Raw genomic sequence first — 14440 nt, forward strand, 5'->3', positions numbered from 1 at the left:
CTTTAGGCTGTGGTTATTTGATGGTGATGTATTTGATGCAAGTAAATACCACAGTTATGTTTTGTACATGAAGTTTGCAGTGTTTCAGCGACTGTTTCAGTCAAGTAACGTACGTAGTGATAACGTTTGTCATGTTTAGGTCAAACCATTTTTTAAGTGTATACTTTCTTTTAATATTTTGACCATTTTGACTGACAGTGGTCTGCTATCACCCGAAATACGTGGCGATTTCACCAACTCTGTTAATCCGCTCTGGCGCTGTTCTTTTCACACTGATATCTCTGCAGGTTAGAAAACAGTTTTGTTTAAATTGTTGAGCTGAATGAGCGAGGACACAAAATATTTCTTACTTTCAGTGAATACATTCGGTGCATTTGACGAACATTATCATTTACTGCAAGTTATTGAAGAAAAAATAAGACAATTATGAGTTTATGAAATGTAATCAATAATATGGCGATGTGTTTTCTTTACAGTTCTATCCAGGCGTGTAAAAATCGGATCGTAGAAAAAACGGCCATCATCCTCATTGCTCACTAGTTGAAATATGATTATTTTAGTGGTCGATCTCACACCTCTTTGGCCGTTTATTCCCTGAGAATAGGAGAAATTAATTGAAGTAATTTTAGTACACTTATGCATTTTCAGCTTTTTTAACTATTGCACGGCATTGCTTGAGCACATTTTTAAATAATTTCTTCATAAAAAAGAATGTGAGGTGAACACTTATTGGTGATTTTCCCTTGTTTAGGATTCTGCCTGTAAAACAGAAATAGGTCTGTTTCCGTGACAACTGTGTCTACTGGTTAATACAATTAAGAGAAATTACATTTTTTTTTTAACTTGACGGGTCTTTTTCTGAAAAAGTATTAATCTGAATGTGTGTGCGTGCATAATATTCTGTCCCCATGAATGGTAAAATTGATTCAATATTCACCATTACACCCAGACTGACTGATTTGTGCTCAATTACAGAAAACCATTTAATATCCACGCCTACTTTTAGAACTAACCCAAGAGCGATAACTCTAATGTGAATAGGCCTTGTAACTGTCTGTTTCTCTTCAGTGCGGCCAAAAGTACACTAAATGGCCTGGCGAAAAAAAAATTCCCAAAAATGTAAGCACATCAACTCACAAATCAAAATATATTTCATCACTCAACATTCTCACATTCTGCAGTTAGACTGTTTTTGCAGCGATAGAAACTGACTGTTTTCGTCCACTAGCCTAGACCTTGTAATGATAACATACAGCAAAACCCTTACATATGGCACATTTCTACTAGTCCTTATGATACCTTAACTACTAGCAGGGAATCTGGTAAGGACTTTAGGACAAGTGCCAATTTCTAACGCTGGATTACCATATTTTTGAAGAAAAAAATGAATCCTAGAATATGAAACATTTCGTATTTCTATAATTCAAAACACATGAACTTATAAATATATTTATTTTATGGTCTATGCTTTGGCATAACCTTTGTTAAGTGTTAAAATGCAAAATCAAAGGGCTGTTTACTAAAAGCAATCCCACAGATATGTATGGTCACACAAGGACTTGTATGCAACATAAACAATTTGCATCATCAGTTTATGAAAGACAATATTATCTCCGTGTTAACTGTTATAGGTTGTCGGACGTTAAAGAAACATTCGTAACGTCCTTGTTAATCACAAGAACAACTGTAAAACATCTCACTCACATATAAAAGATGACTTTATCTTAAAAACAGGCCATCATCTGAGAATTTTCAATGTCTGTGTGCCACCACAACCCTTAGATGTTATAGAGTGAGTAGTAGCGATAAACATGACTCTCCGAAAACATATTAGAAGATTATTTTCCAAGGCCTGTTTGTATGTTGTCTGTTGTAAAGAACGCCACAGAAACCACAAGTACAATAAAGTTGAAACTTTTCATACAGCTAGACCCGTTAAGGTTCCGAGGTAGAATAGGTCTTCAGCAACCATGCTTGCCGTAAAAGGCGACTTTGCTTGTCGTAAAAGGCGACTAATGGGATCGGATGGTCAGGCTCGCTGACTTGGTTGATGCATGTCATCGATCCCAATTGCGCAGATCGATGCTCATGATATTAATCACTGGACTGTCTGGTCCAGACTCGATTATTTACAGACTGCCCACATATAGCTGGAATATTGCTGAGTGCGGCGTTAAACAACAAACAAACAAACAAACAAAACAAATATTTGTGGGAATAACAGTTTTTATGTGTGGAAAGTTTAAAGTTTGACTTTGCTCTCACACTCTAAAAATGTATATTTGGCTCTGTCAACTTCTCCTCTGAGATTGCTAGACTGTGGGGGCTGAACTATGGCATGCATTTGCTTTGTTCAAATCATTATTGTTTAATATTCATGCTGATGGCAACTTTTGTGAATTGGGTGTCTTTGTTGACATTTTAAGCAATTGATTGCATACCTTGTGTGCTGTGTTTACCTCTTAATGTCACAAATATGCAGATGCTTTCTGCTGATCAGGGTTAAGAAGATGCGGAGACTAGCTTTTTATGTTTGTTGCTCACCTGTAGGATCTCACTGATTTCAAATCACTGGTTCCATGGAGATTCTGGGTTAGAATTGGTCCCCAGCAATCTATACTGGTCGTAAGAGGCAACGGGATGGATAGGATGGTCAGACTCGGTGACTTGGCTGATGAAGTTTCATCCTGCCTAAATGGCGTGGATCATTTGTCTGATGATGACTCGATTATTTACTGGCAGCTGTCACATATCTGGAATATTCCTGAGTGTTGCATTAAACAACAAACACACACACAAATCACTGATTCTGATTATTGGTTTGTGGCATTTGTCTCAGCATTTATCCAGCTCTGTGGTGATTTTACATAATTGATAATTCTTTGAGCTCTCACAGTCACATCTGTTTTATCAAGAGGATCAAATATCTCTTATTGTCATGTATATCTTCAGCAGATGGTCCAGTGTTCACAAAAGAAATTGGATTACATTCATAAAAGATAAAGACAAAGCAAGATGGCTTATTGTACACAGCTGAATCCTGCAGAGATTAATCCTTAATCTTAATCAGTGAAATCCCAGTCCCAGCTCAACGATACCAACATGGACAAGAAGACTCGTTCCTTAGAGAAGCTGTCCATGAGGGAATCTCTAACAATGGTTTGTGTTACTTTATAGATTACATTGTATGTCAGGTCAGTGCACTATTCAAGAGGGGATTGTGTGGTCACAATGGCTGTGGATAGTGAGTGAGTGAGTATGGTTTTATGCTGCTTTTAGCAATATTGTAGCAATATCACGGTGGGGGACACCAGTAATGGGCTTCGCACATTGCACCCAGGTTGGGAATCGAAACCCGGGCCTTCGGAGTGACGAGTGAACGCTTTAACCACTAGGTTACCCGACCGCCCCTGGCTATGGATAGTAGAACGTAGGGCAACCATATTGGGTAAGAAAGAGGGTGAGGCTTGAACATTATGATGGCTTCTTGAAAACTTTGAAACATGCTATGATCCTCTTTTAGATACATTTTAAGTCCAAAACCCTGTAGGGATTCCAGATTACAGTAGGTCCCCAGTACCCTATGCTATTCATACAAGACAACCAAATTCTCAGATTACAGTAGGTCCCCAGTACCCTATGCTATTCATATAAGACAACCAAATTCGGGATAACAGTAGGTCCCCAGTACCCTATGCTATTCATATAAGACAACCAAATTCCAGATTACAGTAGGTCCCCAGTACCCTATGCTATTCATGAGACAACCAAATTCGGGATAACAGTAGGTCCCCAGTACCCTATGCTATTCATATAAGACAACCAAATTCGGGATAACAGTAGGTCCCCAGTACCCTATGCTATTCATATGAGACAACCAAATTCCAGATTACAGTAGGTCCCCAGTACCCTATGCTATTCATACGAGACAACCAAATTCCGAAACTACAGTAGGTCCCGAGTACCCTGTGCTATTCATATGAGACAACCAAATTCGGGATAACAGTAGGTCCCCAGTACCCTGTGCTATTCATATGAGACAACAAAATGGTTTAATGGTTAGGCTCAGTGACTTGAATGCATGTCATCAAACCCCTGTGAGTCATTGCTCACAATATCGATCACTGGATTGTCTGGATTGCCTTGATTATTTACAGACTGTGACATATAGCTGGAATACTGCTGAGGGTGGAGGCAACCAACAAACCAAAACATGCAAATGTTGTAATTGTCATTCTGATGTACAGTCTGAGACCTGCATCACTTCGGGCTTTCCTCCCACATTAAGCTGACATGACGTGATGTAACTGGAATACTGTTAAAAGCGGCGTCAAACCCAACTCACTCACTCACTCACTCTGACTCACATGTCTGATCAATTTCCTTACAATGTGGGTCCACTAGTGGCCATGTCGTACAAAGTTATGTCCCCCGGCATTCTGTAATCCTATGATCATGGGTTTAAATCCAACATTATCTTTGGACTTTCCTTTCAAAATAGTCTGACACACCGTATTAACTGAATGTTGTTTTATTGATCTTCCTGCCTCAGAATATTTGTGAACAAGAAAATAGATTGATCTGCTGAAAGAGCCAGTGAGTTTGATTCATTTTCTTATGTCCTAAAATACATTATTTCAGCTATTATTTGCAAAATTACCTTCAATCCTGATAATTTTTAATTTATATGTATAATTTTCTGCCTGTTGGTATATTGATCAAGAACATTTGAAAAAACAAGAAAATGTATTGGTCTGGTGTAATTATTGAATATATTCTCTTGGGAATGTGTTTCCTCTACAGGATACCGCATCTTCATCACTTCTACCCAAATCTGTCAGTGATGAACGAGTGCTGATGGGCGTGGCACCACGACAGCGCCCCCTGGTGAGGAGCAATGAATCTTCCCAGTTGTCCATGCATAGCATGGTGTTGATGACGGAGGTTGTTCCAGCCAATGGAAGCCTCATCAGTGGTAAGATGAAGTGTTACAACTGATGGATATCTCCCATGAAGAATCAGCCTTCAGCAACCCATGCTTGTTGAAAGAGGCGACTAACGCGATAGGGTGGTCAGACTAGATGACTTGGTTGATACATGTCATTGTTTCCCAATGTCATCGATCCATGAGGCTCGTGAAGAATCCGGGGTAGAATAGGTCTTCAGCAACCCATACTTGCCGTAAAAGGTGACTATGCTTGTCGTCAAAGGTGAATTATGGGATCGGGTGGTCAGGCTCGCTGACTTGGTTGACGCATGTCATCGTACCCCTATTGCGTGGATCGATGCTCATGATATCAATCACTGGATTGTCTGGTCCAGACTCGATTATTTACAGACAGCCGTCATTTAGCTGGACTATTGCTGAGTGTGGCGTTAAACAACAAACAAACAAACAAACACAAACAACGGCCAGTCACTTTCAAATTGATTTGTACAGGTGATGATCTTTCCTGGAGAATCCCGTTGTCAGTTTTTTCCGACAAGAAGGCTGTGAATCAAGACCAGAACACACGACTAACACGGAGAATGAGGTGACCAGATCATTTTATTTGTTTGTTGTTAAACACCATACTCTTCAATATTCCAGCTAAATGACTGCCATCTGTTAATAATCGAGTTTTGCCCTGACAATCCAGTGATTGACATCATGAGCATCGACGTCCACAATTATTAACTACACATGCATCCATATTGCTTTGTAAGTTGAAGGACCTTGAAGCACAGTTAAACCCTTATGGTGTAAAAGCGATTGGCACTGCCATAATCTTACAACAGAGTTATGTCCCTTAGCTGTTTCAAATTATCCGTGGACCGACAATTCAATACTCAATGCCTGAGGCTGGAGTCCCTTTGGGTCCTTCTCCCAATAAGCTGAAATGCTATGATTGAACTGAAGTGACTGACTGACTGACTGACTGACTCCTCTCCTGCTGTTACAGGTCGTATTACAAGGCCCAGGATGAGCTGATCACAGCCTACGAGACACTGCAGCACGGTCAGAACAACTCTGAGGGACCAGAGTATGGTCAGAAAATGGCTTCCATGATGTCCAAAATCTCATTTGCTGCTAATTTTGTAAGTAGCTTTCAAACCAGTCTTATGTTTGTCATGTGTCTTCTTTTCGTAAATAGACCACCTCTGTGGTCTAGTGGTAGAGCGTCTGCCCGGAGAGCCGAAGGTCCGGGTTTGATCCCCTGCCGCGTCATACCAAAAGACGTTAAAAGATGGTACTTGTTGTTGCCCTGTCTGGCGCTCGGCATTAAGGGGATAAAACTAGGACTGGTCGGCTCGGAGTCAGTATACTGTGTCTGAGTTGGGTATTCATGTTAAACTGCGGCATGGTATATCAGTGGGTTAGCACTATAAAAATCGGCATCAGCCCGGACTAGTACAAGCAGCCACACACACACACATGTGCTTGCACGTCGCTATATAAGTGCAATAATCTTGGATGCGACGTTAAACCCCATTTCACCTCACCTCACCTCTTTTCGTGAATGAGGTACCAGTAACAGCCATTGTCAACCCATCAGTGGGTTTGTGTACCAGCTCAATCTCTGTTTGATCTATAGATGATCATGATCAATGTTGCAGGTGCTGCTCGTGGCCAAGATTGTGGCGGCATCTCTGTCCAGCTCAATCTCTGTTTGATCTATAGATGATCATGATCAATGTTGCAGGTGCTGCTCGTGGCCAAGATTGTGGCGGCATCTCTGTCCAGCTCAATCTCTGTTTGATCTATAGATGATCATGATCAATGTTACAGGTTCTGCTCGTGGCCAAGATTGTGGCGGCAGCTTTGTCCAGCTTAATTTCTGTATGATCTATAGATGATCATGATCAATGTTGCAGGTGCTGCTCGTGGCCAAGATTGTGGCGGCAGCTCTGTCCAGCTCAATTTCTGTTTGATCTATAGATGATCATGATCAATGTTGCAGGTGCTGCTCGTGGCCAAGATTGTGGCAGCATCTCTGTCCAACTCAATCTCTGTTTGATCTATATATGATCATGATCAATGTTACAGGTGCTGCTCGTGGCCAAGATTGTGGCGGCAGCTCTGTCCAGCTCAATCTCTGTTTGATCTATAGATGATCATGATCAATGTTGCAGGTGCTGCTCGTGGCCAAGATTGTGGCGGCAACTATGTCCAGCTCAATCTCTGTTTGATCTATAGATGATCATGATCAATGTTGCAGGTGCTGCTCGTGGCCAAGATTGTGGCAGCATCTCTGTCCAACTCAATCTCTGTTTGATCTATATATGATCATGATCAATGTTACAGGTGCTGCTCGTGGCCAAGATTGTGGCGGCAGCTCTGTCCAGCTCAATCTCTGTATGATCTATGTATGATCATGATCAATGTTGCAGGTGCTGCTCGTGGCCAAGATTGTGGCGGCAACTATGTCCAGCTCAATCTCAATCATCTCCAGTTTGGTGGACTCGGTGGTGGACCTGCTGTCCGGGATCATCATCTGGTGGACGTCCAGCACCATGAAGAAGAGGAACCCTCACTTGTACCCAAGTGGTCAGTCAACCTTTCTGTACAGAACAACTGTCATAGAGTACGACCCGTGAAGATTCCGGGGTAGAATAGGTCTTCAGCGACTATGCTTGTCGTAAAAGGCGACTAATGGGATCGGGTGGTCAGGCTCGCTGACTTGGTTGATGCATGTCATCGATCCCAATCGCGAGGATCGATGCTCATGATGTCAATCACTGGATTGTCTGGTCCAGACTCGATTATTTACAGGCTGCCGTCCTATAGCTGGAATATTGCTGAGTGCGGCGTTAAACAACAAACCAACCAAACAACCAACCATAGAGTACAGTTATTTACTGCACTACAAGGTTTCAGGCTTCTGTTACACCGGGGGGGGGGCATTGTGAGGGGGTAGAATATGTGCCAAGTTACTTACTGAACAGGATGGATAAAGGAGGAGAGGAGATGTAAAAAAGTTATGTTACAATATTCTTTTGTGTGCACTTTAACATGTCAATGGCTCATGTTACTGCTGATGCTAACTCAGCATCAGAGCATCAACAGACACTGCTGTATGAGGGATTTGTAAAAATGTATTAGCTTCCAATAACCTGCAGCAGTAGCAGTGTGTGTGTGTGTGTGTGTGTGTGTGTGTGTGTGTCTGGCTGTGTCTGTGTCTGTGTCTGTGGCTGGCTGTGGCTGTGTCTGTGTCTGTGGCTGGCTGTGGCTGTGGCTGTGGCTGTGGCTGTGGCTGTGGCTGGCTGTGGCTGTGGCTGGCTGTGGCTGTGGCTGTGGCTGTGTCTGTGGCTGGCTGTGGCTGTGGCTGTGGCTGTGTCTCTGGCTGTGGCTGTGGCTGTGGCTGGCTGTGGCTGTGGCTGTGGCTGTGTCTGTGGCTGTGTCTGTGGCTGGCTGTGGCTGTGTCTGTGTCTGTGGCTGGCTGTGGCTGTGTCTGTGGCTGTGTCTGTGGCTGGCTGTGGCTGTGGCTGTGGCTGTGTCTGTGCCTGGCTGTGTCTGTGGCTGTGTCTGTGGCTGTGGCTGTGGCTGTGTCTGTGTCTGTGGCTGGCTGTGGCTGTGTCTGTGGCTGTGGCTGGCTGTGGCTGTGGCTGTGGCTGTGTCTGTGGCTGTGGCTGTGGCTGTGTCTGTGTCTGTGGCTGGCTGTGGCTGTGGCTGGCTGTGGCTGTGGCTGTGGCTGTGTCTGTGGCTGGCTGTGGCTGTGTCTGTGGCTGGCTGTGGCTGTGGCTGTGGCTGTGGCTGTGGCTGGCTGTGTCTGTGGCTGTGTCTGTGGCTGTGGCTGTGGCTGTGGCTGGCTGTGTCTGTGTCTGTGGCTGGCTGTGTCTGTGTCTGTGGCTGTGGCTGTGGCTGTGGCTGGCTGTGTCTGTGGCTGTGGCTGTGGCTGTGTCTGTGTCTGTGGCTGGCTGTGGCTGTGTCTGTGGCTGGCTGTGTCTGTGGCTGTGGCTGTGGCTGTGGCTGTGGCTGTGGCTGGCTGTGGCTGTGGCTGGCTGTGGCTGTGGCTGTGGCTGTGGTTGGCTGTGGCTGTGGCTGTGGCTGTGGCTGCTTGTACTAGTCCAGACTGATGCCGATTTATAGTGCTAGCTCACTGAGATACCATGCCGCAGTTTAACATGAATACCCCACTCAGACACAGTATACTGATTCGGAGCCAACCAGTCCTTGTTTTAGCCTCCTAATGCCAAGCGCCAGACAGGGTAACAACAAGTACCATCTTTTAACTTCTTTTGTGATGACGCGGCCGGGGAGAGTAGTAGCAGTAATATCTCTTGTGCTTTGTCCATAGGGTATGGCATGTTGGTATTTTTACTATCATATTGAGTACCCATCACATTCTCACAAAGTCACCTGTTGTTGTAACGAAGTGGGTCAAGGGACTGCTCTTCCTGTCCCTTATCTATGAAGTATTTCCAGTGGGTTCAGCATGGCATGTGAGTTAACCTAAGTATTACCTATAGGTGTAGCGTCAGGTAAGAATAAAAACATTGAATTTAATCAGAAATGCTCATATTTTTATTCCAGGTCGAACAAAGTTAGAACCTGTGGCGATTGTGATATTATCAGTTGTGATGTCGCTAGCATCACTGCAGCTGACCATTGAGTCCATACAGAAGATCATATCTCTGGCCAATCACGATGGAGCTGTCCCCCAGTTTGATGTTTTGACGATAGTTATTGCAGCAAGCACGGTTGGTGAGTGAACCAGCATGTCAGGTGGTCAACTGATATCAGGGGGGCTTTGCAACTACAGCAGAACACGGATATAACGAACTACAAGGGACCAGAGAAATCAGTTCATTATATCCGTTGTTCGTTATACACGTTTTCGCTCGGAAATGTCCGCCATCTTGGATAAGACAAAACACAATACACGTAATTGCAGTGTTACGCGTGAATTCTTCATGGCCTAATGTAACTGCAAGTTCGTCAGCTTTGGTCTTTCTTGGTTTTTATGCCAGCATCAACAGCATTAATAATTCTCAATTTTGTGTCTAAACTGATAGCTCTCCTCTTATTATTGCCCGCCATGGTAGCATATGCAAGTGAACTGACACTTGGACACAATCTCGTAAAATGTATATGTTTAATGTTTGTTTTACAGACAAGATTACATGTACAGGTAATATTAGCACAATGCAAATTTAACAAGGTTGATCCGTTGATCTGATTGTATTGATTCGCTGCCATTGTGTTGATTCGCCACTGATTGCGTACAGCCAATTGTTACAATAGCGCCCCCATGAAGATGTGGGTTGGATTGCTCTTGTAAGTTAGAATTGCTGGTTGGTGTCAGGTGGTCAGACTTGGTGGCCTGGTTGATGCCAGTCACATTGTGTTGATCGATGCTCATGATGTCAATCACTGGATTGGCTGGTCCAGACTGGATTATTTACAGACCATTGTCATGTAGCTAGAATATTGCTGAATGTGACATCAACAACAAACAATACTATCATGATGATAAAAAAGAAGAAGGATATAGTACTGCAATAGTTGTACAACTACAGTATTTGGTTGTAATTCGCATTTCTGATTATTTATTAACCAACTCTGTTCAAGAATAATGTCCGAACACCATAGCGATAGAATTGAGAATGAGGGTGCTGGATATTTCAGGTGATCAGGTTGCTGGAGTCGTGTCGCACAGGATTTTAGTGTTGCGTGAACAATGAACAATGTGATTGGTGATGTAAGGGATGTGTTTGGGTGAGTGGTGTTTTTGAAACTGGAAACTTTATTCTAGGACGTTTCCACACCAAGATCGACGAATAAGAAGAAATGCATGGTGTGAGATGGGATAAGTATATAAATGTACAATTTATTAGAAAATTTACAATTTTGACCAATGCAGAATTCCTGTATCGTGATGTGGTGTCAAGTCTAACATGTTCAACAGTGTCAAGGTTCAGTAGGTCTATGTTGTTGTTTCAGTGATAAAGTTGGCGCTGTTCCTCATGTGCTACTTCTATCGCCGTCACGGTAGTTCTGTGGCGATTCTCATGCAGGATCATCGGAACGACGTCGTCTCTAACACAGTCGCCATCGTCTGTGGATATCTTGGCAAGTTAATTAACTGTTCTGGTCGGCATCATAAATGGGCTGGCAACTTGTAGAATTAATGTGTTGCAATTTTGCAGTTATCTTGGGCAGTTACTGTCAAGCACATCTTACAAGTTTGGTGTTGGGATGTGTGTGTTTTCATGTGTCTCTGTGTATGTCTGCTTCTGCCCAGACATATATAAAAAAAATAATCTCAGAACTAATCAACAGGAATAGTCTGCGAATAGTTCAGATAACTAAAGCACACAGTCTACCCAGAATGCATTGGGGTTTTCTTGCAGAACTGCCTGGCGGTCTGCATTAATGGCATAAAACAAGGAATATTCGGTTCAGAGTCGGTATACTGTGTCTTAAACACCACCTCACCTCACCTCACCTCACCTCACTGTAAGGGGCGGTCGGGTAGCCTAGTGGTTAAAGCGTTCGCTCGTCATGCCGAAGACCCGGGTTCGACTCCCAACACGGGTACAATATGTGAAGCCCATTTCTGGTGTCCCCCGCTGTGATATTGCTGGAATATTGCTAAAAACGGCATAAAACCATACTCGCTCGCTCGCTCACCTCACTGTATGTCTGTCTGTCTGTCTGTCATGTATTTGCCAAGTTTGTACCAAATTGCTGACATAGAACTTATACGTGTCAACTCCAGGATCAGCCCAGTTTGTGGGAATTGTACAGGACAAGAACGTGGTGTTCATCGACCCAATCGGTGCCATCATCATTGGCTTCTTCATCTTCATCAGCTGGTGGAGGACTGGAGCGGGTGAGTTTTACTATGTTTTTTCACCAGTGATGACAACTGAATTGGTTCCATAGATTTGAGGGGCATGGGGGTAGCCTAGTGGTTAAAGCGTTCGCCCATCACGCCAAAGACACGGGTTCGATTCCCCACATGGGTACAATGTGTGAAACACGCTTCTGGTGTCCCCCGTCATGATATTGCTGGAATATTGCTAAAAGCGGCGTAAAACCATACTCACTCACTCACTCTGGTGTCCCCCGCCATGATATTGCTGGAGTATTGCTAAAAGCAGCGTAAAACCAAACTCACTCTCTCACTCAATAGATTTGAATCTGATTTTCAAACAGCCAGTATGATTAAGTAAACTGGACAAATACAGGAGAAATTATGAACATGTGTGACGAACAGAATTTCAAATGACGTGTTTCCTTTTGGTTGATTTTCAATCTCATTAAAATCAGACCTCAGTTCTTGCTACTGCTAAACAAACAGCCTAAGACATCACGTCAGAACGACCTTTCATCCGACCAGTCAGAGCATCGCTTACCAGATTATGAAAGTGACAGTAGGAATGTGATTTCTAATCATTCAACCTCGAAAATTTTTAACTCTGAACGATAGTTACGGGTTTAACGACTGAATCCATACAATCTAGACCATCTATTAGCCATTCCAGAATGTTCTTTTGTTCAGGTTTCAAATTTGTAATCGAGAATTTGTCAAAATATGTTTAGAAGTGTAATCGCCAATTTGAAATTAGTGCCGTAAAGCACAAAAAAGCTGCCTTCTGATTGGTCATTCCATTGGTCGGTCAAAGTTTGTGCAAGGTTGGTCTGACGTGACCCGTAATGGGATGTCCTCAGATCTTTGTTTAGCGGCAGCGAGAACTAAGATCTGATTTTAATGAGATTTTCTTTGTTAAGTACACTTACACTTAGATTCTAAAGGAACACCACTCCATCCTTATCATGTGGCACACTTGAAAAACAATGCATTGTTAGCCATGTCTTTTATGAGATGCTTTCTCCGCACAAGAATCAGATACTCTTCAGTAATGACAAGTGATCCTGGCGTTCCCAGCAAGACAATGTTGCTGTGATGATTTGTATCTCAGACGTAGAGGACTGGAGACCTTTGGGTACTACTGTCCCACTGTCTGTTGGCACTATGCCCATGACATTTGGTTCCTGAAAATGGTACATGGCTTAACCGCTATGATGTAATCATCGTCAAGACAGGTTTCTTTTACACTCCTATCTTCCATCACCCATGAGCTGTGCAGAGTTGCATCCCTTTGGCATGCCAGAAACCTATGATTGTGGGTTCGAATCCTGGTTCACCCTGATGATGTTGCTAGGTTTGTCAGCACCATACCTGTGCTCGTGGGTTTCACCAAAGTGGAAAACGTCTGATACCTGCATCACTTAGGGCTTTCCTCCCACATTAAGTTGACATGCCGCGATAGAACTGGAATAGTGTTAAAAGCGGTGTTAAACCCAACTATCTCGCTCACTCACTCCATCACCCATGAGTACAGCTGGAAAATTGCTGACTGCTGAGTAAAACAATAAACAAAAGCTCCTAGCCTTACATTTGCATCAATGTGTGTTATGTTTCCAGAGCAAATCAAACTGTTGACTGGACACACGGCTAAGCCTGACTTTCTGAGCAAGCTAACCTGGATATCTCTGAACCATCACAAAGAGATCACTCACATCGACACAGTGAGGGCGTTCCACTTCGGCAACAACTACCTGGTGGAAGTGGACATCGTGTTGCCGGAGACAATGACCTTGGGGGAGGCTCACAACATCGGGGAGTCGCTGCAGCAGCGCCTGGAGAACCTGGACCGGGTGGAGCGAGCCTTCGTACACCTCGACTACGAGACCACGCACAGACCCGAGGAAGAACATAAGACTGTATAGAAGAGTTGGTGGTGTAGGAGTTGATGGTTAGAGGAAGAATGTGAGGTGTGGGGTTGATGGCGAGAGGAAGAATGTGGGGTTGATGGTTAGAGGAAGAATGTGAGGTGGTGGAGTTGATGGTTAGAGGAAGAATGTGAGGTGGTGGAGTTGATGGTCAGAGGAAGAATGTGAGGTGGTGGAGTTGATGGTTAGAGGAAGAATGTGAAGTGGTGGAGTTGATGGTTAGAGGAAGAATGTGAGGTGGTGGAGTTGATGGTGAGAGGAAGAATGTGAAGTGGTGGAGATGATGGTTAGAGGAAGAATGTGAGGTGGTGGAGTTGATGGTGAGAGGAAGAATGTGAAGTGGTGGTGTAGTTGATGGTGGTGTTGTTGATGGTGAGAGGAAGAATGTGAGGTGGTGGAGTTGATGGTTAGAGGAAGAATGTGAAGTGGTGGAGTTGATGGTTAGAGGAAGAATGTGAGGTGGTGGAGTTGATGGTTAGAGGAAGAATGTGAGGTGGTGGAGTTGATGGTTAGAGGAAGAATGTGAAGTGGTGGAGTTGATGGTTAGAGGAAGAATGTGAGGTGGTGGAGTTGATGGTGAGAGGAAGAATGTGAAGTGGTGGAGATGATGGTGAGAGGAAGAATGTGAGGTGGTGGAGTTGATGGTGAGAGGAAGAATGTGAGGTGGTGGAGTTGATGGTTAGAGGAAGAATGTGAGGTGGTGGAGTTGATGGTGAG

General features: G+C 43.7%; 1 protein-coding gene across 2 annotated transcripts; it reads left to right on the forward strand.

Moving 5' to 3' along the window:
- The first annotated feature begins 1028 nt into the window (after positions 1 to 1028).
- Positions 1029 to 14055, forward strand: LOC139477761 (uncharacterized). 2 transcript variants are annotated; one of them, XM_071260170.1, is made up of 10 exons: positions 1029 to 1119; positions 2953 to 3159; positions 4804 to 4975; positions 5441 to 5534; positions 5943 to 6078; positions 7372 to 7528; positions 9515 to 9685; positions 10925 to 11053; positions 11703 to 11816; positions 13416 to 14055. In XM_071260170.1, the coding sequence occupies exons 2-10, from the start codon at positions 3103 to 3105 to the stop codon at positions 13718 to 13720; spliced, it is 1335 nt and encodes a 444-aa protein (XP_071116271.1). In that variant the 5' UTR covers positions 1029 to 1119; positions 2953 to 3102; the 3' UTR covers positions 13721 to 14055. The 2 variants fall into 2 exon arrangements, with proteins under 2 accessions (XP_071116271.1, XP_071116272.1); XM_071260171.1 differs by having other exon boundaries at positions 1042 to 1119; positions 2956 to 3159.
- Positions 14056 to 14440: the final 385 nt, after the last annotated feature.

This window comes from Haliotis cracherodii, unplaced genomic scaffold, assembly GCF_022045235.1.
Source record: "Haliotis cracherodii isolate W230 unplaced genomic scaffold, xgHalCrac1.p SCAF_35, whole genome shotgun sequence".
Lineage (NCBI taxonomy): Eukaryota > Metazoa > Mollusca > Gastropoda > Lepetellida > Haliotidae > Haliotis > Haliotis cracherodii.